Source organism: Triturus cristatus, chromosome 8 (genome assembly GCF_964204655.1).
Source record: "Triturus cristatus chromosome 8, aTriCri1.1, whole genome shotgun sequence".
Lineage (NCBI taxonomy): Eukaryota > Metazoa > Chordata > Amphibia > Caudata > Salamandridae > Triturus > Triturus cristatus.
The window spans coordinates 1,099,433,676-1,099,457,410 of NC_140591.1; the positions used below are offsets into that span (position 1 = coordinate 1,099,433,676).

General features: G+C 45.7%; 1 protein-coding gene across 1 annotated transcript in view; it reads right to left on the minus strand.

Annotated features, from left to right (window-relative positions):
- The window catches only part of SEPTIN10 (septin 10), a 445,878-nt gene that overhangs the window by 127,411 nt on the left and 294,732 nt on the right, over window positions 1-23,735 (minus strand). Inside the window, exon 7 of the mRNA XM_085622645.1 lies at window positions 15,672-15,768. Within this exon, the coding sequence (XP_085478771.1) occupies window positions 15,672-15,768 (97 nt within the window). The remainder of the gene's footprint in view (window positions 1-15,671; window positions 15,769-23,735) is intronic.

A 23,735-nucleotide genomic window follows, 5' to 3' on the forward strand; every position in this document is an offset into this window, starting at 1 on the left:
ACTGACCACAAAGGGAAGGGAGGAAGGCCTTGAGTGCCAAATGAATCGCCCGCAATTCCAGAAGGTTGATATGAAGCAACCTTTCCTCTGGAGTCCAAAGACTCTTGATCTCCAGATCCCCCAGATGAGCACCCCACCCTAAAGTGGATGCATCCGCAATCACCGTGGCCACCGATGGAGGTAGATGGAAAGGCTTTCCTTGGGACAGATTGCCCTCCACGCTCCACCAAAATAGATCTGCCGCAGCTTCTCTGGAGACCTTCACAGACTCCCTGAGATCTCCTTTGTGCTGATACCACTGCTTGCGGAGGCACCACTGGATCGCCCTCATGTGCCAGAGTGCATGGCTGACCAACAGAATGCAGGAAGCAAACAGACCGAGCAGGCGAAGGACCTTCACAACTGGAACGACCGCTCCGCTGTAAAACAAAGGAATCATTTCCTGTATGTCGAGAATCCTTTGAGGAGGAGGGAATGCTCGACACACAGTAGTGTCCAGTACCGCACCTATGAACAGGTTGCGCTGAGAGGGCACCAGGTGAGATTTGGGCACGTTTATCGAAAAACCCAATTTGTACAACAGCTGAGTTGTATCCTGCAGATGACGCAGCACCTTCTCCAGCGACTCCGCCTTGATCAGCCAGTCGTCCAGGTAGGGGAAAACCGAGATCCCCGACCTTCTGAGATGGGCTGCCACCACTGCCATCACCTTCGTGAAGACCCGAGGTGCCGAAGTAAGACCAAACGGGAGGACCGCAAACTGATAATGTTGCGACCCTACCGTAAACCGGAGATACTTCCTGTGCGACTTCAGGATGGGGATGTGGAAATACGCATCCTGCAAGTCGAGCGACACCATCCAGTCCTCCTGATTCAACGCTTGAAGAACCTGAGCAAGGGTGAGCATCTTGAACTTCTCCTGTTTTAGAAAAAGATTCAAGATTCTGAGGTCCAATATCGGACGCAATCTGCCGTCCTTTTTCGGAATCAGAAAATACCGGGAGTAGCATCCCTGACCCCTTTCCTGCTCTGGAACCACCTCTATCGCACCTTTTTGAAACAGCTTCAGGACTTCCTCCTGTAGGAGAAGACGGTGGTCCTCCGAGCAAGCCCCTTGACAAGGAGGGTAGTTTGGAGGGAATTCCTGAAAGGGAAGGGCGTACCCATTTTCTACAAGATCCAGAACCCAGAGATCTGTAGTTACAGATTCCCAATCTTGTAGAAAATGGGTAAGCTGGCCCCCCACAGGACCAGCATGATCCGGAATGGCGAATCTAGGGCTGCTTTGCGGTGGCGGGAGGGGCTGAGGAGGAGGAAGAGGAGGAGAGCTGACGGCCACGTGTGCGACCCCTGATTCTTCCCCTGAAACCTCTAGACGAGGAACCTTGCTGCTGCTGCTGGGTCTGTCTATAGGGTCGAAAGGATGTCCTTCCGAACCCTCTATATCTTTTAAAAGACCCCCTCGACTGAGACTGCAGGCCCAGAGATTTAGCCGTCGCCTTGCTGTCTTTGAAACGCTCCAGAGCAGCATCTGCCTTTTTGCCAAACAGGCCAGATCCATCAAATGGCAGGTCCAAAAGAGTCGATTGCACATCCTGTGAAAATTCCGAAGATCTTAACCATGCACTCCTTCTGGTGGCGACAGAAGATCCCATGACTCTCGCCACCGAATCCGCCGTGTCCAATCCACTGTGGATCACCTGGCGTGCAGCCGCCTGGGCATCCGACAAGATCTCATTGAATCCAGCCCTATCCTCGTCAGACTGTTTCGGCGCCAGCTTCTTAGCAGAATCCATAAGCGCATGCACATATCATCCCAAGAGGCAAGTTGCATTTGTTGACTTAAGTGCCATGCTGGCCGATGAAAAGACCTACTTGGCCGACTGATCTAGCTTTTTAGCCTCTCTGTCACCAGGTACCTGAGGAAAAGCACCCTTGGACTTCCCCGAACAAGCTGCCTGAATCACCAGGCTCTCAGGCGAAGGATGTGATGTTAAAAACTCAGGGTCCCCTGGGGCTGCTCTATATCTCCTAGCAACAGTCTTGGAAACCGCAGGAGCAGAAAAAGGCTTACGCCAGACCTCTAACACAGGGTCAATAATAGCCTCATTGAAGGGAAGCAATGGCTCTGACACTGCCGTAGGAGAATGTAATACCTCAGTTAATATATTTGACTTAAACTCCGTAGTTGGCAACTGGAGATCAAGCAGTTCCGCAGCCTTCCTGATATCCGCATGATACGGCGCTGCATCCTTTGAGGGCTCATCTGATGGAGGAGTGATCTCCCACTCAGGAGACAAATCCAGACCACTTGCGTCCTTTAGCTCCTCATACACCTCATCGGACTCAACCAACTCTCCCTCTTCAGGTTCAGCTTCCTCCAAAAGATACCTCCTTTCATCCACCACTCTCTGTGCCTTCCTTCTGGATCAAATCCGCACCAGCGGCGGCGCCGTGTTCGAATCCGATGGCGCCGCAGCGGCGTCGAACGTGGATCCACAGGAGCAGCCGGCGTCGAACGAGGTCGAGCCGGCGCCGGTGAAGAGGGAAGCGGAGTCGACGTCCTCGGCGCTGGTAGATGCCAAGACGGCGTCGCTTGAAAGAACGGCATGAATGGAGCTTGAGGATAGACCTGCGGCACTCCCAAGTTAAAAGCCATTGGACCAATCGGACCCGCAGGTGCACCAGTGGTATACATGGCCCTCAAAAACACCCCATACATCGCATTTAGATAATGCGAGGGGTCCTGACCTGGTCCAGGGAAAGCAGGGTACTGGTCAGGCATCACCGGACTCGGGCCTGCCGGCGCCGACGGTGGAATTAGCGGCGTCGCAGGCTCACCCGGGACTGGAAGATCCTCAACCGGGGCCGGAGACGGAGCCGGAGATGAATCCGCAGCCGGAGATGAAGCCGGCGTCTGGGATATCACCAGAACCGGAGATGAAGCCGGAGCCAGAGAAGCCACTGGAGAAGAAGGAACTGGAGGTGAGGCCGGGACTGGAGAAGGAGACACGGATTCCCTCCGACGCCGAGCCGGCGACTTCGGAGCCGAACTCTTATCGGAGTGATGACGTGAAGAATGCCTCCTCTTCTTCTTATGCTTCTTGCCTCTCGAAACATGCCCCGAAGTCGATTTGGATGCCGACCTCGACCTCGATCTGGACTTTCTCCTTCCTCTCTTTTCTTTCTTCATCCTGGCGATGAAAAGCTTCGCCTCCCTTTCTTTAAGAGCTTTAGAGCTCATCTTGCGGCAGCAAGAACAACCATCCACATCATGGTCGGATGAGAGACACCAAACACAGTCTTCATCTGGGTCTGTAATTGACATGTGCTTGCCATATTCCCGACAGGGCTTGAAGCCCGACTTCCTTGTCGACATATTTCTCGAAAGAGAAACAGAGAAAACCAGAAAAACACAAAGTAACAGTGAAGCTACCAACAGCGATTCCCGAAATCCGTTGGCGTCGACGGCGCGGAAAAAAGGGAACTGACGTCATCACGCCGAAGAGGTCTTCTTATGGAGCCGGTGATGTCAGCGGAGTCGCGAGCGGAGCCGTGTCTCTGTGACGTCGTCTTCGACCTCATCGGCGTGGACTGCTACAAAAGTTTCCGAATGTTGCTGGCTCAGGGGATATTCACAAGGTGAGGAATCCACTGGCAGATGTATCCATCAGAAATTCCTAAACTTAAGTCAGAAATTCCAATTTCTGATGAGATTTAGGAAAGAAGGACTGCCACTTGAACACTTGTCAAGAGGATGCCTTCATCCAGAGCATCGCCTGTGATTCTGCCAGAGAGGGTCACAAATTCTGCCAGCGCACTTCACACTTCGCAGATGATGCATCTCGCCAGACAACTGAAGCTGATAGAGCCAAGTCACAGAGGAAGACTGACCGACTGACTGCCTGCTGCTTGCCAGCCCCAGAGATCGCTGCTTTAAATTCTGGTGTTATTTTCAATTAGTTGCTTTTATTTATATAGCACACCCATCAATGTTGCTCAGCGTTGAGCCAACAGCAGACTCAAACACGGATCCCCAGCTCCCCAGTCGTCAGGTCTCACCGCTGCACCATACCCTTTCCCTAGGCGTGTTGCAGTGTGCAGTACCATATGTGGCCAAAAGAGGCCCCAAGGGACACCTAGTGACAGCCTATGGTACTGCACCCTCACAACACTGCTTGTACATCTTGGCGGGCTCATTCTTTGCTTCTGCTCTTTTCCTTACATTTCCAAGGATTTGTGCTTTATATGTTTTATAGCGAAAAGGATGTGGTCTAACGGGCAGCGAGCATTGCCAACCTTGGAGCACAGGAATCAGGTTCGAGTCGCGGCATCGGCTCAACTCCTGTGATTCTGGGCAAATCAATTAATCAGCAATCCTTTTTTGATTTAATATTGTTGAAACACCCCGAAGAAAAATGAAACCGAGACCTGAAGCCATAGCAAAATAGGGAAAAAACTAAGAAAAACCTCTTCACGGCCTTCCTGGAAAGCTGCTGCAATAAAGTTTACTACACCACGGCGACTCACACCATAATGCTTTGCAGGGCCTTTTATTTCTAAAACCCTGTTGCCCATATCTTTACTAGTGGCGGTCCTATGATGATGGGACCGCCACCAAACTGTTCAGCACCACATTCTCTTGTTTTTCAGGTCATCTTCTAGGTCCTCAATCTAGGTTGTTGGGACCACGAAATCCTCAAATCCCCAGCTTTTTCTTAGGCATTTAAATTCTTCCATGGATGGAGCTTTTGCTCTACAGCTGGGAGGGTGATTTCCTTTAGGGTTAATTGAATATGCTACTTACCAGTATGCATCTGTTCTTGGCATGTAGGGCTGCTGACATTCATATCTGTGCATAGATCGCCGCCTAGTGTTGGGTCCGGATGTTTGCACGTTGTTGTCCTGGAAGAGTCTTCGAAGTATCACGAGATAGGTGACTCCTCCCCTGGACCACAGTGCGCATGGGCATCCTCTCCATCCTTAGATTGTTTTTCGCCATTGTGGCAGTGATGGAGTAGATGCAGTAAGTGATGTCCATGCTATATAGTAATTGTGAGAGCTGCAGCTGCTACAGGCGCCGGGGAGGAGGGTGGGCGATATGAATGTCAGCAGCCCTACATGCCAAGAACAGATGCATACTGGTAAGTAGCATATTCAGTTCGAGGCATGTGGGCTGCTGAATTCATATCTTTGCATAGAATACATAGCAGTACCTCCTATTAGCGGCGGCTATCTGTGCCAGCTGCAGCAGTCTGAAAAAGAGTTTTGAGAACAGCCTGTCCTACAGCTGGCTGCTGTTTTGAGTGTACATCTACACAGTAGTGTTTGGTAAATGTATGTATAGTGGACCATGTGGCTGCTCTACATATGTCATGTAAAGGAATGTTTCCCAGGAAAGCCATGGATGCCCCTAACTTTCGTGTTGAGTGGGCTCGTGGGGGAATCGTTAATGTGCGTTTAGCTTTTTGGTAGCAAATTTGAATACATTTAACGATCCATCTGGCTATACCTGCTTTGGAAATGGCGTTGCCCTTGTGTTGTGGAGAAAAGGCAACGAAAAGTTGTTTTGTTATCCTAAAGACCTTAGTTCTATCTATATAGTACATGAGGGCTCTCTTCACATCTAGTGTATGGAGCGCTCTCTCCGCGACAGTTTGTGGATTTTGAAAGAAAACAGGCAGTTCAATAGTTTGATTCATGTGGAACTGCGATATCACTTTGGGCATGAATTTGGGGTTGGTACGTAGTACAACCCTGTTTGCGTGAATTTGTATAAATGGCTCTTGAATGGTTAGTGCCTGGAGTTCACTAACTCTTCTTAACGAAGTGATTGCCACTAGGAAAGCTACTTTCCAGGTGAGGAATTGAATCTCACATGAATGGAGAGGTTTGAAGGGTGGACCCATTAGTCTGGTGAGGACCAAATTGAGGTTCCACACTGGAGCTGGTGGGTGTCTTGGGGGAATAACTCGTTTGAGTCCCTCCAAGAAGGCTTTGATGGCAGGCACTCTGAATAAAGAGAGGTGCTGCCTGTTTTGGAGGTAGGCTGCTATCGCGGTTAAATGGATGCGTATTGAGGTGTATGCCAGATTGCATCGGTATAGGTGTAAGAGGTAACAGATGATGTTTTGAATAGATGCGTCCAGCGGGTTAATGTCATTGTTGTTACAATAAATGACAAACCTCTTCCATTTAGCCGCATAGCAAGCTCTGGTAGTGGGTCTTCTGGCCTCCTTGATGATGTCCATACAGTCAGGTGGCAGGTTTAGGTAGCCAAACTCTAAGACTTCAGGAGCCAGATTGCCAGGTTCAGCTGTTGTGGATCTGGGTGCTGAATTTCGCCATGGTTCTGCGTTAAAAGTGCGGGTTTGATCCGCAGCCTCTGATGCGGCACCACAGAAAGTTCTAGAAAGGTGGTGTACCATGGTTGGCGCGCCCATGTGGGAGCAACTAGGATGAGTGTTAGAGAGTGTTGTCGCAGTTTGCGTGCCACTAGCGGTATTAATGGCGCTGGGGGAAAAGCGTACGCAAATCTGCCGGACCAGTTCATCCATATCGCATTGCCCTGTGACCGAGGATGTGGGAACCTGGCGGCAAAGTTTTGGCATTTTGCGTTTTCGTTTGTGGCGAATAGGTCTATCTCTGGATGACCCCACTGTTGGAAGTACGGTTGGAGTACTGATGGATGTAGCTCCCACTCGTGCATCTGGTGGCTGTGTCTGCTGAGCAGATCCGCCATCTGGTTGTCCTTGCCTGGGAGGTGTTCCGCCATGAGGAACATGTTCCTCTGAATGGCCCACTTCCACATGCTCTGAGCCAGATGAGACAACTGTGGAGAGTGTGTTCCTCCCTGCTTCTGTATGTAGTACATGGCAGTCATGTTGTCCGTCCGGATCAACACGACTTTGTTGCATAAGTGTACTTTGAACGCCTTCATGGCTAGGAAGATTGCCATCAGTTCCAGGAGGTTGATGTGCATCTTCTTTTGCTGTGTAGTCCATAGTCCCTGCACTGTGTAATTGAGTACATGAGCTCCCCATCCCTGGAGAGATGCGTCCGCTGTCAGTATTATTTGTGGAACAGGCTCCTGGAACGGTCGGCCCTTGCAAAGATTTTGTGGATTCCACCAATGCAGAGAGTTGTATGCCCGACCGCTCACCAACACTAGGTCTTTTAATTGCCCATGAGCCTGACTCCATTGACGTGCTAAGCACTCCTGAAGCGGGCGCATATGTAGTCTCGCGTGCGGGACTATGAAAATGCAGGAGGCCATCATGCCTATTAACTGCATGAACACTCGCGCAGGAAGGGAGTGTTGAGGTTTGAACTTTGAGATCAGCAATTGCATGCTGTTGATTCTCACTAAATTTGGCTGAGCTGTGGCTGCCAGAGTGTTTATGGTTGCGCCCAGGTACTGTTGTACGTGCGCGGGTTGGAGATGTGATTTTGGGTAATTTAGTGAGAATCCCAGACTGTGAAGAAGGTGAATGGTGTGGGACATGTGGCTGGCACATTGCTGGGCTGACTTTGCCTGAACAAGCCAGTTGTCCAGGTAAGGGTAGACGTGAATGTGTTGTCTCCGGAGATGGGCAGCCACTGTAGCTAGGCACTTGGTGAAAACCCTGGGTGCTGTTGTCACTCCGAAGGGAAGGACTTTGAATTGATAGTGATGCCCTTGAATGGTGAACCTGAGATATTTCCTGTGTGATGGGTGTATGGGTATGTGGAAATACGCATCTTTGAGGTCCAGTGTGGCTAGGAAGTCTCCCTGGCTGAGCAGCGGGAGAACCTGCTGTAGGGTGAGCATATGGAAATGCTCTGAAAGAATGTATAGGTTGAGGGGTCTTAGGTCTAGTATAGGTCTGAGCGACCCGTCCTTCTTTGGGATTAAGAAGTACAGAGAGTACACCCCTGTGCCCTGCTGGTCTGTGGGCACGACCTCTATTGCACCCTTTTGCAGCATACTTAGCACTTCCTGCTGCAATAATGTTAAGTACTCTGCGGACATAGGACGGTGCTTTGGCGGTATGTTGGGTGGGGTGGAGGTTAATTCGAGGCAGTAACCGTGTTGGATAATGTCTCTGACCCACCTGTCTGTGGTGATGGTTTTCCACGTGGACAGGAACCGCTGGAGTCTCCCCCCGACAGGTGTTATGGGGTCGGGGGGAAGGGAGAGGGCGTCACTGTTTGTTTTTGGGTGAGGACCTGGTGTTGCCGTAACCACGTCCTCTGCCCTTGGTGCTGGAGCCACGATATCCACCTCTGTTGGTCTTATCGTAGGTACTTTGTGTGCTCCCTTTAGTGTATTGCTGCTGTGACCCCTGGCCTCTAGATGCCCCTCTATTCCCGGGGTGACGAAAGGAGCCACTGCGAAATTGTTGCGTCTGCAGAGCCCCCATTGATTTGGCAGTATCATTTTCTTTTTAAATTTTTTCTAGGGTAGTGTCAACTTCCGGGCCGAATAAGTAGTCGGGGTTGACTGGTTGATTTAAGATGTTGTTTTGAATCTCCGGCTTAAAGCGTGAGATTCTTAACCATGCGTGTCGTCTCAACATGACGCTTGTGTTGATTGCCCTTGCCGCTGTGTCGGCAGCATCGAGGGCGCACTTGATAGATGCATTGGTAAGGAGTTGTCCCTCTCTAATGAGGAGCTCCGCCGCCTCTTTGTATTCGTCTGGCAAATGTTGTAGCAGTGATTCTAGTGTGTCGTAGTGGGAACGATCATAACGGGCTAGTAGTGCCTGTGTGTTTGCAATGCGCCAGATGTTTGCTGCCTGCGCTGCAATTTTTTTGCCAGATGTTTCCAGTACTTTGGACTCCTTGTCCGGGGGAGGAGCATCCCCTGTTGTCTGCGAATGAGCTCGTTTGCGAGCGTTGGCAACTACCATGGAGTCTAAAGGTAACTGACCCCTAATGTACATAGGGTCCCCGGGTGCAGGCTTGTATTTTTTTTCAATCCTGGGGTTGAGCACCCGTGCCCTGGTTGTTTCCTTGAAAATATCTTTGGCAGGTTTGAGAACTCCTTTCAACATTGGCAGAGTTTTTACTGTTCTTTCGGAAGAGGCGAAAGTGTCCACCAAGAAGTCTTCTTCCACAGTGTCAGAATGGAGTTCAACTCCATGGTTGGCAGCAGCCCGTTCTATGAGAGCATTGAAGGCAGCAGTGTCCTCTGTGGGAGATGTTTTTGTGCTGTACAGCTGTGTGTCCTGGGTATCTGGAGTGGTACCCTGGTCTGTAGGGTCATCCCATGCCTGATCCGGGTCTTGGTGATGCTCATAGGGATCGACATCTCCAGGGTAGATGGCATCATCTCCCATATAGTCCTCTACTGCGTCTGTTTCTGAAGGCGTAGGAGAAAAGGACTGGGGATGCTGATGGGAGGGTTGGAAGCGTTCAGTAAGGACTGGTTCCGACCCTGTCGGCAATTTGTGTTTGAGAGGTATTCTATAGGAGTCCAATTCCCTCTCTGGCGTGATTTTCCGCTTGCGGATGATCATTTTACCAGTGTTGTCGTCGAAGTGTGGCTGCGAAGGTTCAGACTCTGTGTGACCAGTAGACAGGGACTGTGTCTGTCTGACACATGTTCGGATCTCTAACATTTTCGGCGCCTTGGGCGGTGGCAAGCCAAAAGTGATGTTGGTCGGCGCCGAGGGCGTTGTTGGAGCCTTGTGAGTGTCGGGGCCCGATGTGGATTGGAGGGCCGCCCGTTCCCTGATGCGTTGCAACGAAGCTGCGACTTGTTGCACGGAGAACGCCGAAGGCACTTTGGAACTGGTTGGCACATTAGAGGTAGGCGTCGACTGCTTGGAGCCACAGGGTCATCGATCCGAAGAGAGGTATCGACGGTCGATGAAGTGGACGACTTGGCTTGCGCCGATGTTTTTGACGTTGACGCCGATGGTGCGGCCATTTTGACTTTAGTGGTCGGTGCCGACGGGTTTGGTGTTAGAGGCCGAGTCGCTTTGTGGGGACCGAGGGCCTTTTTCTTCGGCTCGGTACCGATATCTGCAGCAGTAAGTTCGGCGCCGAAGTCCCTTTTACTGCGTTCGGTGCCGACGGCCTTTGCTGGCGTCGAAGGAGTGGAGGTCTTCGAGGCCTTCGAGCCGATTACACCCAGTTTCACTTTTGGTTTCGGTGGAACTAGTGCGACGATTGGTTTCGGTTTCTGTGATGGGAATCCAGTCGTTTTCGGCAATAATGGCTCGTGCATAATGTTCGAGGCCGGGCCTGAAGGCGGGACCGAAGAACTTTGAGATTGATCTCGGGTAAGGCCCGAAGGCGATCCCTCGACCTGAGCCTTATAATGACGCACTTTGTCGGCCCCCGTATCGACGGGCGGGCCGGGCTCCTCGCTAGAGCTATCTTCTTCGGCCCCAAAGGCCTCATCGTAGTCTCCTACCTCGTCGATGACTTCTTCTCGTTGAAAGAGCACATCATCGTCGTCTTCCGATCGGCAATTGTGTTCGGAAGCGGGGCTGGAGTCTACTTCTTTCACGCTCTCAGCTTCCTCGTCTTCGGTGCTGAAGATGTTGGCCGGGGCAGGCGCCGATTGCTGCGCTTCTAATCTCGCTGCCCGTCGATTCCAGAGAGTCTTCTTGGATCGGAATCGGGCACAGGCCATACATTTGGATTCATCGTGATCCGGTGAGAGACATTTGTTGCATACCGGGTGGACGTCGATGTGAGGATATTTAGCGTAGCATAAAGGACACCGTTTGAATGGGGTCCTCGACTCCATCGTCGATGGAAGTTCGATGTTCGGACCGAAAGGATCCGAAAAGCTAGAAGAAGGTTTGAAAGTAGTAAAGAAGCTAGTCGATACCGAACGGGAACAGTACCGACGAAAACTAAAGGCCTTTTGGCCTTAACTGAATTTTCCTAACTTGAGCTAAGATAGACACATCCGAACCCAATGGCGGAAAAAAACAATCTAAGGATGGAGAGGATGCCCATGCTCACTGTGGTCCAGGGGAGGAGTCACCTATCTCGTGATACTTCGAAGACTCTTCCAGGACAACAACGTGCAAACATCCGGACCCAACACTAGGCGGCGATCTATGCACAGATATGAATTCAGCAGCCCACATGTCTCGAACATGTATTTGTGAAAAGAACATTTTTATGCAGTTTTTATTTTCCTTTAGAAAAGAATCTAAATCTTGCATCCAACAGATGTGCGTCACGGACTATTGATATAAGTTTAAGTTCTGCCATCCGACATCTTGTGCTTTTAAGGCTAAAGTACGTTTTTCACCTCAAAATATTCCTAGTATGTGCACGAAACTCATGACACAATACCCAAGACGGAAGAGCCGTAATGTATTTATTTAACTTCAGAGATGTGCACCGCGATATCGCACAGCAGCTCACTTATTTCACATGTTGTTTAACATAATAGGTTGTGTTGTTTAAAATTCAAACTGTATTAATCGAAGAGGTTTTTTTCATAGCAAGTTTTGTATTGCTTTTCCCCTTTGCTTTATTTGTTTTAATCATGGTACAACAGAGTTATTTTTGAAAACGTTCTATAAAGTATTCATGAAACACAATGCGCAAGTCAAGTCAGCACTTCCTACAGGGAATTAGAATGGTTTCATGTAAAAAGAAAAAAATATTAAAAAAAGACATTTCGGCCAGCATATTATCCTTGTCTCCTCTCCCTCATAACCCATTTCCCATTTTCTGGATCTCCAGCGCCGCAAGGACATACAAATGGCAATAGCACGAAGCAAATATACTCCACCGTACACAAAAAAAACAAAGTAAAAAACATTGTCATTTTCAACGTCAAGAGCTCTAACTTTTTCAAATGAGAGACCGATTGTATTGCAAATGTTTGTTATAATATTCTATGTACTAACAATACAAAAAATAAGTCACAGATTGTTCCTGTAGTAATAAAAACTTTGACTGTGAAAGTGTAGTACAGTGTGAGTGATACTGCAAATAATGAATTAATGTGTGTTGCTGTTTCCACGATGCCCTTGATCCTTTCATGGGATTGTTAGTATCCCAAAAGCAATACTTCTATGTCAATTACCCATCGAATAGTGTTTTGCAAGGCTACAATAAATTGTCTTTCACATTCATCGCTGGTGCATTGAACTAAGTTCACTCATGCCACCAGTGGGTGGAAAGGCACCCCTTGTAGAGTTAAGCTAAAGTCGTAACTTACACACCACTTTCAGACCAAGAACCTACAGTTTGTTCCTCCAGGTGCCATTCTCTACATCACTGATCATCATGGACGTCCAAAAAACGAGACTCATGCTCCTTGATCTTATGTGTTGTTATATATGAAAGCATCATTCACTTACACCATGTTTAGTTCCACTGTCCCCATTTTCTGTGCACATTCACTAGTGTGCTTCCCTACAGATCCAACTATCTTTTGAAGCTTTCCATTGTTTGTTATTATTTTTTGCAAAATGTGGCCTTGTTTGACTCTGTTTGCTAGGAGTAGACGATAAATGGCAAACAGTAATGATCTGAAAATAGTTTTGGGGGCTAGAAAGATGTCGACCACTGAGCTCTCTAGGAGGGTTAACTCCTTAGCAAATAGCCTCCAATATCAGGAGGACAACTTCATCTGCATCCAAGGTAGAATTACTAGATTCTCACTTCTATACCAGAGTGGGTAGAGTTGCCATCTCTATCTTCGATACCAAGACGCTGAAGACAGCAGGTTCCTTTATTACAAAGTTATCTGTAGCTTTCAGTAAGGTGGATCAGCCATTTCTGTGAGTTTGGTCAGCATGATCTGCCATTTTGTGGATGTTTTCTGTATGCCTCACTAATTCAGGAGCTTTCCCTATTAATGGTGAGACACCATGTCACAAGTTTAAAGTCAAGGGATCTACAGTCTGGTTGTGCCTAGGTTTTGGGGTCAATTTTGCCGTGGTACTATTCGCTTACCAAATAACTTATTTCTTTTGTGAATGTCTCTATGTAAGTGGTGCATAAAGATTATGTGTGCCATTAGAGCCAAAAAAAGGCTGAGCGTAGTGCTAAAGGATCCTGCTGACAAGACCCAGAAAAATTAAATGACCTAACAGTCACCCCTGGAGGGAAGATGGGACACTGAAGCAAAGATGAACCCTTAAAAGTACAGTGTAAGTTTAATTCTGGCTGTATAGCCTAAGCTTTACAATGGGCCTGTGTTTCCATTGGTTTCTTTAATTTTAAAGGAGAGGTTTGTGACAGATATTTCTTATTTCTTTTCATATCTGTTTTTTATTCCCAATTGTGAAATAATTTTAAAAATTGAACAAAATTAAACTTGGCCCTGTCACTTAAACCTTATTTAATTTAGTGTGTGTGTGTGTGTGTATGTGTCTCCTTTCATACTATGTTTATTCACACATATACATATATTACACATATATTCATTGAAAAAACACAAAGGTTAAAGTAACATTATAGTTAGGAATGATAAAAGGACCTTTTTTTTTAACCTTAATAATTCACTAAAAAAAACCAAGATTAAAGAAACGTGATAACTAGGTGAATTCGTCAGAGACAACAATAACATTTTGAACTAAACAAAACACAGAAATTCACCAGTAATAGTTAGCAGCGCTAACTATAATTTGCACCCCAGCCAAGCACTGCTTATGACCTCAAATATGAAATCATTCATGACATGTGCTTAGACATAATTTATGACATCACTGATGACATCTCATCCCCATACAGCCAACCCAGAAGGCCATGCGCAAGGGGGACGTAGGCCTAGGGCAGGGTACTGCGGACCCCATCCCCCAGGGCACTTTTTCAAAGTTAAATGAGAGGGGGTCACGCCTCCCCCAAGCCGTTATCAGCCCTGGGGACCACTTATTTAAATTAATCAACAAGTCTTCAAAACATGTGTTAATTTTATAAGCGGAGACTTCCATTTCACCCATGACCAAGGCTCAAGGCAGAGCTGAAACGCGTTGGGTTTCGTATTGCAGCAGGCTGTCAAGTACACTTTTTTCAAATAAAGTGTTTTAAATCGTGGAATCACGCTTTGACTTACTTCTTTGCTGGAGTGCTATGTGGATAAATTTTAGCGGGAGACTCCGTTCCCGCTTTGTCAAGGTCACCCTGACAGGGCATTCTCCCAAACGGAGTGAATGTATGTTTACGACTGCAAGTGGAGCCTGGCTCGCTCGCCTCTACATATGGAAAAAGATGGGACATTCCGAAAAGTAACCGGAGTGTGGAGTCGAGTAAAGGACGTGAACTGATATTCTGTCCGATTTATGGATACCATGATTTTTACAGCGCAGCAGGAGGAAATGAAAAACAGTATGCTTGCTACCTTCAAATTGAAATATTGTCTGCACACTGAACTATTACAGGTACTCTTAGGTACCACTGTAACATGCATGCACCGTTATATTTTAATGGAGCCATTGGGATTACTCTCTTATCGAGGTCTTAATATGTCTTATTGTGAATGTTTCTGGGAGATTTATAGTTTTGTCCTGTCCTGAAGAAGGTGGAAATATACCATAAGTGCCACCGAAACGTGTTGATGTAATCTAATGCTATGCAGGATCCATTACACATTGCAATATTGTAAGATGTTTTGGAAAAAGAAGCATAATCTATTACCTCTTTAAAATTACAATGGGCTAGCAACACTGAAACTGATCACTGTGTACTGTCTTGTGAATGTTTCTCCCTGCTTTATTTCTCTATTTGTTACAAATTATTTTATATTGTTAAATTCATTGTTGCGCTGACCTGAGAGGTTACTGATTTATGTTCTATTTCTGCGTATAATTGTAAATAAACTCAATTTTTAATGATGCATGGTTTTAATAATGGAAAAAGTTTATAAATGAATTGCAACATGCCATTTTCTGTACCAATAATAATACAAAGTTTCAGTGCATAACTAATGTAGATGTGGTACCTTCCAGTGAATGATAAAACCATGGAGGCTTGATTGATTTCCCAAAGGGTAGTATTGTTTCTACTGGCTTCCCAATTACTCCTCTTCCCCTTTGTTGCAGTCAAAAGCATGGGTAAAATACTTGATGGGGCCATATGTATCATAAAATTATAGATGGCTAAAAAGTGAATAATGGGATGTTTTTCACCTCGTAGTTTTAAGTGACATCACAGTCCACTCAAGCTTTGCTCTTGTCCATGTGATATCACTCACAACCGCTAGGAGTTACCCATCTATAATTCTATGTATAAAACATCCTCAGGGCAAAGTGGTGGTCCCAACATAAAATGTGTTTACTTTCATCAATCCCCCAAAAATGCTATGTTAAAAAAAAGTGACTTGAGATATTCCAAGATCAATGATGTATAATGAGATCTCTTCAATGATAATAAAGAGATTCCCCAAAATGATTTTCACGTGATACCTTTTTGTTACATCAAGTGCACAAAATAAATTAAAGAACTCAGTTGACACAATCCATGTAGAGTACAGAAATCCCATGCATTGCTTTTTCATGTCAAGTTTGTGGAATTTGCTCTTGTATCAGAATACACAAACTGCACTAGTAGGGCTATATACCAGGACATGTTCAAGGGAGCCCACATCTATTGAGGTGCTAATCAACAGACATCCAAGAATACTTACAGAAGAGTGCAGCAATTTTGGGATTTATCCATTTACAATTATGACTTGAAAGACAACATAAATACAAAAAATATGTGATTACCTTGTACAATTCCCCAGGGGTATTGGCGAACTTTCATCATTTTGTTACCAATCTTGACTTCTTCCATACTTCCCACAACAGCGAAAGGTAACTGTGCCTAAAAAATATTTTATGTCGTCAGTCAACCCTCTTGCATTAAGAACTGAGCAAAGCAGGCACACAGCAAAGACACATTTGTGGTTTCAGATTTATATTTGTAAAGATTTGATTATTCCTGCTCCTGGGTCAAGGATTTTTTGTTTAACATGGTTTTGGGTCATGAATATTTTAACTGTTTTTAAGGCATAACTGTAAAATATGTTTAAATAAAAGAAAATAAACAATGTCATAAAACTATGGCGTAATAGACGTTTTGAAACCAACAAAAACCAAATGACTGAACATATCTAATCATTAGTCACCGTACATCAATAACATATACACTGCTTACCCTCCAAAACTGTTTAAAGCTATAAGTCCGTTAAAATAGTCTCCAATTTCAAGTTATATGCAGGAAACAAAATTCAGAAATTGCTGCAACTCCCAGCCCACTAGTCTTAAAAATAGTGATTAAAGCATGAATTGGACAAACCTCCAGCCAATAACCTAGCCTACCCTTCTGTAATATATATCCCAATGGAGGTAACTAGAACACTGCCCTGTCACTCATTCTGGAAGGGACAGTGGGATGAGTATTGTACCCTCCTAATGTGAATTCACTGCTGGGAAACACACACTACTCATCATCACACTAGAAGCTACAAGATAGGAGGGTCGCCTTCAATTGTATGAGGAGGAAAACGTCTGAGAATTGGACTGGTATTTTGCTGGTCTAATTTCTTGGTGGTTTTCATAGGGGTAGAAGTGGGTTGTTTCCAATACCCACTGAGTTTGGATGGTTCTACAGTGCCTTTGCACCCCAAGGGAGACAGTTCAATAAGATTCCTCACTAGACCGGCCAACAGACAACCTTCCTTTGCCTAATGGATTCATTTCCACCAAGTAAAGACACTTTTGCTTAAATACCAGGCAATCCACTGGGTGGAAATCACATTGATTGACTGCACATGGACTGCTGGGCCCCTTCTAACCTCACCAGTGCAAAGAGTTATTGTATAGTATTGTATCATTTATATACAGCAAAATAACCCTGAAGAGGCCAAAAGTCCCCTGACTGGAATTCATGGACACCCTTTCGTACTAATTTTGCTCAGAATAAGCATAATGTTTATAAACAGAGCATTTCAAGTTTATTTGTTTGACATTATGCATTTTTAGACCATACATATATAAAAAGCACAAGAAAAAACACTAATGGATAACAAATATTTAAATCCTCCTTATTGAAAACACTCCTCCATTAAGATCCCACCCTCTTTCACCATTCCTTCTAACACTTTCCTACTTTATAGCAAAGGTCAGTATTTTCACATTTCATCGCATATGATAAAAGTTCATGGCCCCCTCACGGTACGGAGTACAAATACTCTATGTTAGTCTTTCACTGCCTTGTATAATAGAATGACATGAGTCAGGGAGAGGTCACTATCATGGAATAATGGGCACGTTAATTTTCACACCCTCCATTAGCTTGTAGGGATACTTAATCAAGTCTTAGTTTAAGCATCTATCTACTAGTTTGTTCGGTAGGCGGAGGGAGGGGATGGGGCGGAGGGGATGGGGCAGAGGGGGTTGTTCCAGTCGAGTCTACATAATACTCATATCTGGAGCGACCCGTTAATAGACCTTTGTCCAATTTGTAGGATGATATTCTGAATTCTTTTTTTTCCAGTAGTTACTACCCTAGGTATCCTACCTCCTCCTAGAGTCAAATTTGACATAATTGTTAAATAGTCATACACTAAGGGGACATGGGTTGATTCTCTATATATTTCTTAAACTATGAAACAAAGTGTGCTCCGTTTTTCTGCTTTAATACAGTGCCAGTAAGTCCATATCTCAATATCCACTTATAGTATTTGTATGTGATGCTGATCAGGCCCAATTCCAGGCTGAATTTTCAGTTAATTAGATTCTAGTTCGGTTTTTCTGGGGCAGGATTCCATTACTATACTATAAAAGACTTACTATTTAGAGTTTATAAGTTTCCTTTAGTACTTCAATTATTTTTTGGTCTATATTGGCATTCAGTTTCCCTAAGGCTTCTGTTACTATCTTTGCACCTTCTACCACCAAATCAACATGTTGACAGAATCGGTAACACCCAAGTACCATTTCTTAAGGGTAATGATTGAGCATCCAGGTGAAATTAGGCTAGCTGCGTATACTTCTGAACACCATTATCTTTGTGTTTTTTACCGTATCCTACAAACAGTCCAATAGTAGTACTTTCAAAGAGAATTGCGCAGTCTGCATAATTCAGACTCTGTATATTCTCTGCCCCAGTTTAGGTGCAAAGCTACCTGCATTTTTGAGCATGAGCAATACAGAGAATAGTAGTGAAGCCAATATAGAGCTTTATTTTGGTCCATTTGGTGCCATTATACTTTTAAGTAGAGCTCAATTTCCCATAATTAGATTCTGATCCATGAGTTGTTATGCAGTAACTGTCAAACGTGATATTATTGGTATTCCCATGCTCCATGGAATATTTCATTCTACTAAAACAAATAAAGCTGTGAGGTTGACGAAAGATACATAGAGGAGGGGCTGTTTTTTAGGCTTTCAACTAGTAATTTCAGTACCAGGGACACATCCCATAGACTTCCATGGACTTATGTATCTTTATATTTATTTATTACTTTGCTTCTAATTCAGCATCTCCAATGTACTAACATATTTCTCACCCTATACCTCACCCTATACCTCCCTCAATATATACTCTACTTCCACTCGCTCACTCATCCCAAACCCATTCTACTGCTATGATCCCCAAAATAACTCTTTTTAGACTCTTACCTATTTCTCTCCTTATACCTCTCTTAATACATCCTCTACCTCCACTCTATCACTCATCCCAAACCTCATTCTACTACTAAGACCCCCAAAATACCCCCTTTCTAGACTCTTCCCTCCTCTACCTCTCCTTGCATCATTTCATACCTCTTTACTATTCAGATCTCCCAAACGAGCCTTTCTAAACCCTTCCATCTGACTCTTCTCCCTCTCCATCTCCCCTTCACTCATCCCAAACCTTCTTGTACTGCTATGAGCTTCAAAAAATAAATTCTAAATCCTTCCCTCTTCCATCCCTTCCCTATCCTTTTCAATCCAAATACAGACTAACATGTCCACCACTCAAATTAATTTCATATTTCCCTATACTAATTCGCCACTAAGCCTGTTTGGGTTCCGGAGTCGATTGCTACCTGCCGAACAGCGCTTCAACACCTCATCAGGGGTAGCCAGCGCTATAGAACTATAAATGCAAACCCTTCTCTCTTCCATCTCTCCGCTATCCTTTTTCAATTCAAATATCAGCCAAACATGTCCACCACTTAAATTAATTTCATATTTCCCAATACTAATTTCCCCACTAATCCTGCTTGGGTTCCAGAGTAGCGTGCTACCCGCCGAAAAGCGTTTCAACACCCCATCAGGGGTAGCAAGTGCTATATAAATGCAAACCCTTCCCACTTCTATCCCTCCACTATCCCTTTCAATCCAAATAACAAACTAACATATCCACCACTCAAATTAATTTCATATTTTCCCTATACTAATTCACCACTAATCCTTTTTGGGTTCTGGAGTAATGTGCTAATCACTGAAAAAACGCTTCGACGTATCGTCAGGGGTGGTAGGCGCTATATAAATGCAATTACTATTACAATTGTCCACCCATTCCTCTAAGTTTTTTAAGAGATATTTATCAAAGATCTTGCCTGAGATATCAATTAGTGCAATCATTCTATAATTTTCTAGAGGGTAGTGATCACCTTTCTTGTAGATGGGGATTTGTATATTCCCTCTCCAGGAGTTTGCGAGGTCTAATAAAGTTGCCTATAGATTAGGTAGTAATTTTCATACTGAGCACAGGAGTTGATTGATCTTATGTAGCCTTCAAGGTCATTTGAAGTTGGTGGAAAGAGATATTTCTCTAGCTTCATTAGCCTCTGGTAATTTCTGGTCTGCCTTTATTTCTGGAACATCAAAAACATGTGTAGTCCCAGAAATGGTGCTCAAAGGGAGATTCTTCCTCTGTATCACAAAGTTAAAAGTCTGAGGGGTGTACTCCTCACAATGCACTGACCCTCACCCACCAAGGTGGCAAGCTTTATCAAGTTGGGTGGAGAGTGTTATACTCAACAGCCTCCATGGGGATCACTTTTTGTAGATCTTGATAAAAGATCTTTTAAATATAAAAATCAAGAGACCATCAGTCATAGTCCCCCATTGATATTTTTTAATTTTGTGTTTTTACCAAGGGTGAGCATAAGTGACTTTAAAATTACCTCCGGAAAGAGCTATTGGTAATTGTTTATCAGTTTGCAGTATCCATGGCAAGGCTTAAAAGATCGGAAGCTGTAGGAACAATCATCCCATAAGTGTCCAATTTTGCAATACTGGTTAACATGTTTCTACCTACCTGCCCGTACGGCTCTTTGGCATTCTTCAGGTTTTACATATGTATATGATACCCTAATGTAAATAATTGGCCCTCTGTTCTATTTGTGTTAGGTAGAAATGGTCGGGCCCATATTCATACATCTACATTCTTTATCACATCTATGAGAATAAAGGTGGCACAGCACCTTACATTTATGATTTTCTTTAGACCTTATAAAAGATAAACAATATAAAAGCAAAATATTTTAATGTCCAAATTCTAAGCATTCGTAGGGGCTGTGGTTTATTGATACCACTAAACGAACAAGTTACTTACCTTCGGTAACGCTTTTTCTGGTGGATACAGTATCTGCCTGTGGATTCCTCACCTTATGAATATCCCCTGCACCAGCATTCCGCGGAAACTTTTTCCTAGCTCTCCACGTCGACGGGGTCGTCACAAAGCTATGGCTTCGCACGCGGCTCCGAATGACATCACTGGAGCTATAAGAGGGCCACGTCGGCGTGATGACGTCAGTTCCACCCATTTTTTCCGTGCCTACGAGGCGAACGGGCGGACCGACCATAGAGACAATGCATACATAGTACACAGTATTCACACAAATACACACCGTGTAAAGTGAAAAAGGAAAGAAAAAGAAAGCAAGCCTTTCCTATAAACCTACACAAAGGCAAACAGAGGCAATACAAAATGACAATATGAAACAACCATATTAACCAATACCTCTTTTAAGGTATAAAAGGGTGGACAATGGGGAGGCGGGTGGGTCAGTGAGGAATCCACAGGTAGATACTGTATCCACCAGAAAAAGCGTTACCGAAGGTAAGTAACTTGTTCTTCTGATGGATACATCTGCCTGTGGATTCCTCACCTTATGAATAGAATCTCACAGCAGTCCAACCTCCGGGGGAGGGTGTCCACCCTTCTATACCAAAAAGTCTTGCAAAACAGAGCATGCAAAATGGCCGTCCCTCCTCACCTTGGAATCTAAGCAGTAAAGCTTCACGAAAGTGTGGAGGGAGGCCCAAGTTGTGGCCTCAAAGATGTCCAACACAGGAACACCTCTGGACAAGGCAGAAGTAGATGATTTAGCCCTGGTGGAATGAGCTCTAATGCCTTCATTAGGCTATGCCTTCATTAGGCTCCTTACCAGCCACAGTGTAGCAGATCTTAAAGCACAAGATGATCCACCTGGATAGAGTGTGCTTGTGCACCGCCTTGCCCTTCATGTGTCCAACATAGCCCACAAAGAGCTGATCGTCCAAACGCAGGTCCTTCGATCTATCCAGATAGAAACTAACTGTCTTAGGATCCAAGCGGTGAAGCCTCTCCTCCTCCTTGGAAGGGTGAGGTGGAGGATAGAAAGTACGGAGGTTAATGGACTACCCTAGATGGAAGGGAGTTACCACCTTAGGCAGAAAAGCAGCCCTGGTCCGGTGAACCTTCCTTTCAGCATGAATAGTCCGAAATGGAGGCTTAGAACTCAAAGCCTGAAGCTCACTCACCCTCCTGGCTGAGATGATAGCCACAAGGAAGACCGTTTTGAATGACAGCAGTCTCAAAGGACAACTGTGCATAGGTTCAAATGGGGAACCCATTAAGGAAGTTAAAACTAGATTTAAATCCCACTGGGGCATAATGAAGGGAGTAGGCGGAAACATATTAGTAAGGCGCTTAATAAACCTTAAAACAATCGGAGATTTAAAAAGAGACGGCTGATCAGGCAAACAAAGAAATGCCGTTAAAGCCGACAAATAACCTTTAACAGTAGCCAGAACACAACCCCGCTGGGCCAAATGCAGCGCAAAACAAAGAACATCAGAAAGATGAGCTTTTAAGGGATCAATAGACCTCTCTCCACACCATTTAACAAATCTTGACCACCTGTAGGGGTAAATGGACTTGGTGGAGTGTTGCCTGGCCGATAAAATAACATCCACCACATCAGGCGGGAGACAGAAAGAGTTCAGGTTGCCCCGCTCAATCTACAGGCATGAAGGTGCAGGGTAGAACCTGCCCCTCCGACTGTAAGAGGAGGTCTACCCTGAGAGGGAGACGGAGCGGAGGGTGCAACGTGAGGTGAAGGGGGTGGGTAGCACACCCTTCTTGGCCAATCCGGGGCGATCAAAATAACTTGGGCCCGGTCCTGGCAAATCTTCCTCAGAACCAGAGGAATCAAGGGTATGGGAGGAAACGCATAAAGGAGATGTGAGCTCCACCTCAACTGAAACGCGTCCCCCAACTGCATCAGAAACTGGAGACTGCAGAATTATGGGCAGTGTACGTTCGAGAGTGGCAAACGGGCCCACCCGAGGAGTCCCCCACGTACGGAAGATGTGTTGAACAACCTTCGGATGAAGCCTCCACTCGTGGTCGGCGGAGAACTGCTGACTGGTACGACCCTACTCCTCCCTGCTTGTTGACGTACCACATCGCGGCAGTGTTTTCCATTAGGACTTGAACCGACTGACCGCGAAGGGAAGGGAGAAAGGCCTTGAACACCAAACGTATCGCCCGCAATTCCAGAAGATTGATATGAAGCAATCTTTCCTCTGGAGACCAAAGACCCTTGATCTCCAGATCCCCCACATGAGCACCCCACCCTAGGGTAGAGGCATCCGTTATCACTGTGGCCACCATTGGAGGAAGATGAAAGGGCTTTCCTTGAGACAGATTGCCCTTCATGCTCCACCACGACAGATCCGCTGCAGCTTCTCTGGAGATCCTGACTGACTCCCTGAGATCTCCGTTGTGCTGGTACCATTGCCTGCGGAGACACCACTGGAGCGCCCTCATGTGCCAGCGTGCATGGTTGACCAACAGCATGCAGGAAGCGAACAGACCGAGCTGGCGAAGAACCTTCAGAACTGGAACAACCGCTCCATTGTGAAACAAAGGGATCATTTTCTGAATGTCGAGAATTCTTTGCGGAGGAGGAAAAGCTCGACACACAGTGGTATCCAGTAGTGCCCCTATGAACAGGTTGCGCTGAGAGTGCACTGGGTGAGATTTGAGCACATTTATCGAAAAACCCAATTTGAACAACAGCGGAGTTGTTACCTGTAGATGATGATGCACCATCTCCGGCGACTTTGCCTTCAGAAGCCAGTCGTCCAGGTAGGGAAAAACTGGGATCCCCGACCTCCTGAGATGGGCAGCCACCACCGCCATCACCTAGGGGGAAGACTCGAGGTGCATTAGTAAGACCAAATGGAAGGACCGCAAACTGGTAATGTTGCGAACCAACCGTAAACCGGAGATACTTCCTGTGCGACTTCAGGATTGGGATGTGAAAATACGCATCCTGCAAGTCAATGGACACCATCCAGTCCTCTTGTTGCAGCGCCTGAAGAACCTGCGCTAGGGTGAGCATCTTGAACCTCTCCTGCTTGAGGAACAGATTCAAGATTCTGAGATCCAGGATAGGTCGTAACCTGCCATCCTTCTTGGGATTCAGGAAATACCGGGAGTACCATCCCTGACCCCTTTTCTGCTCCGGAACCACCTCTATCGCACCTTTTTGTAACAGGACAAGAACCTCCTTCTGAAGAAGA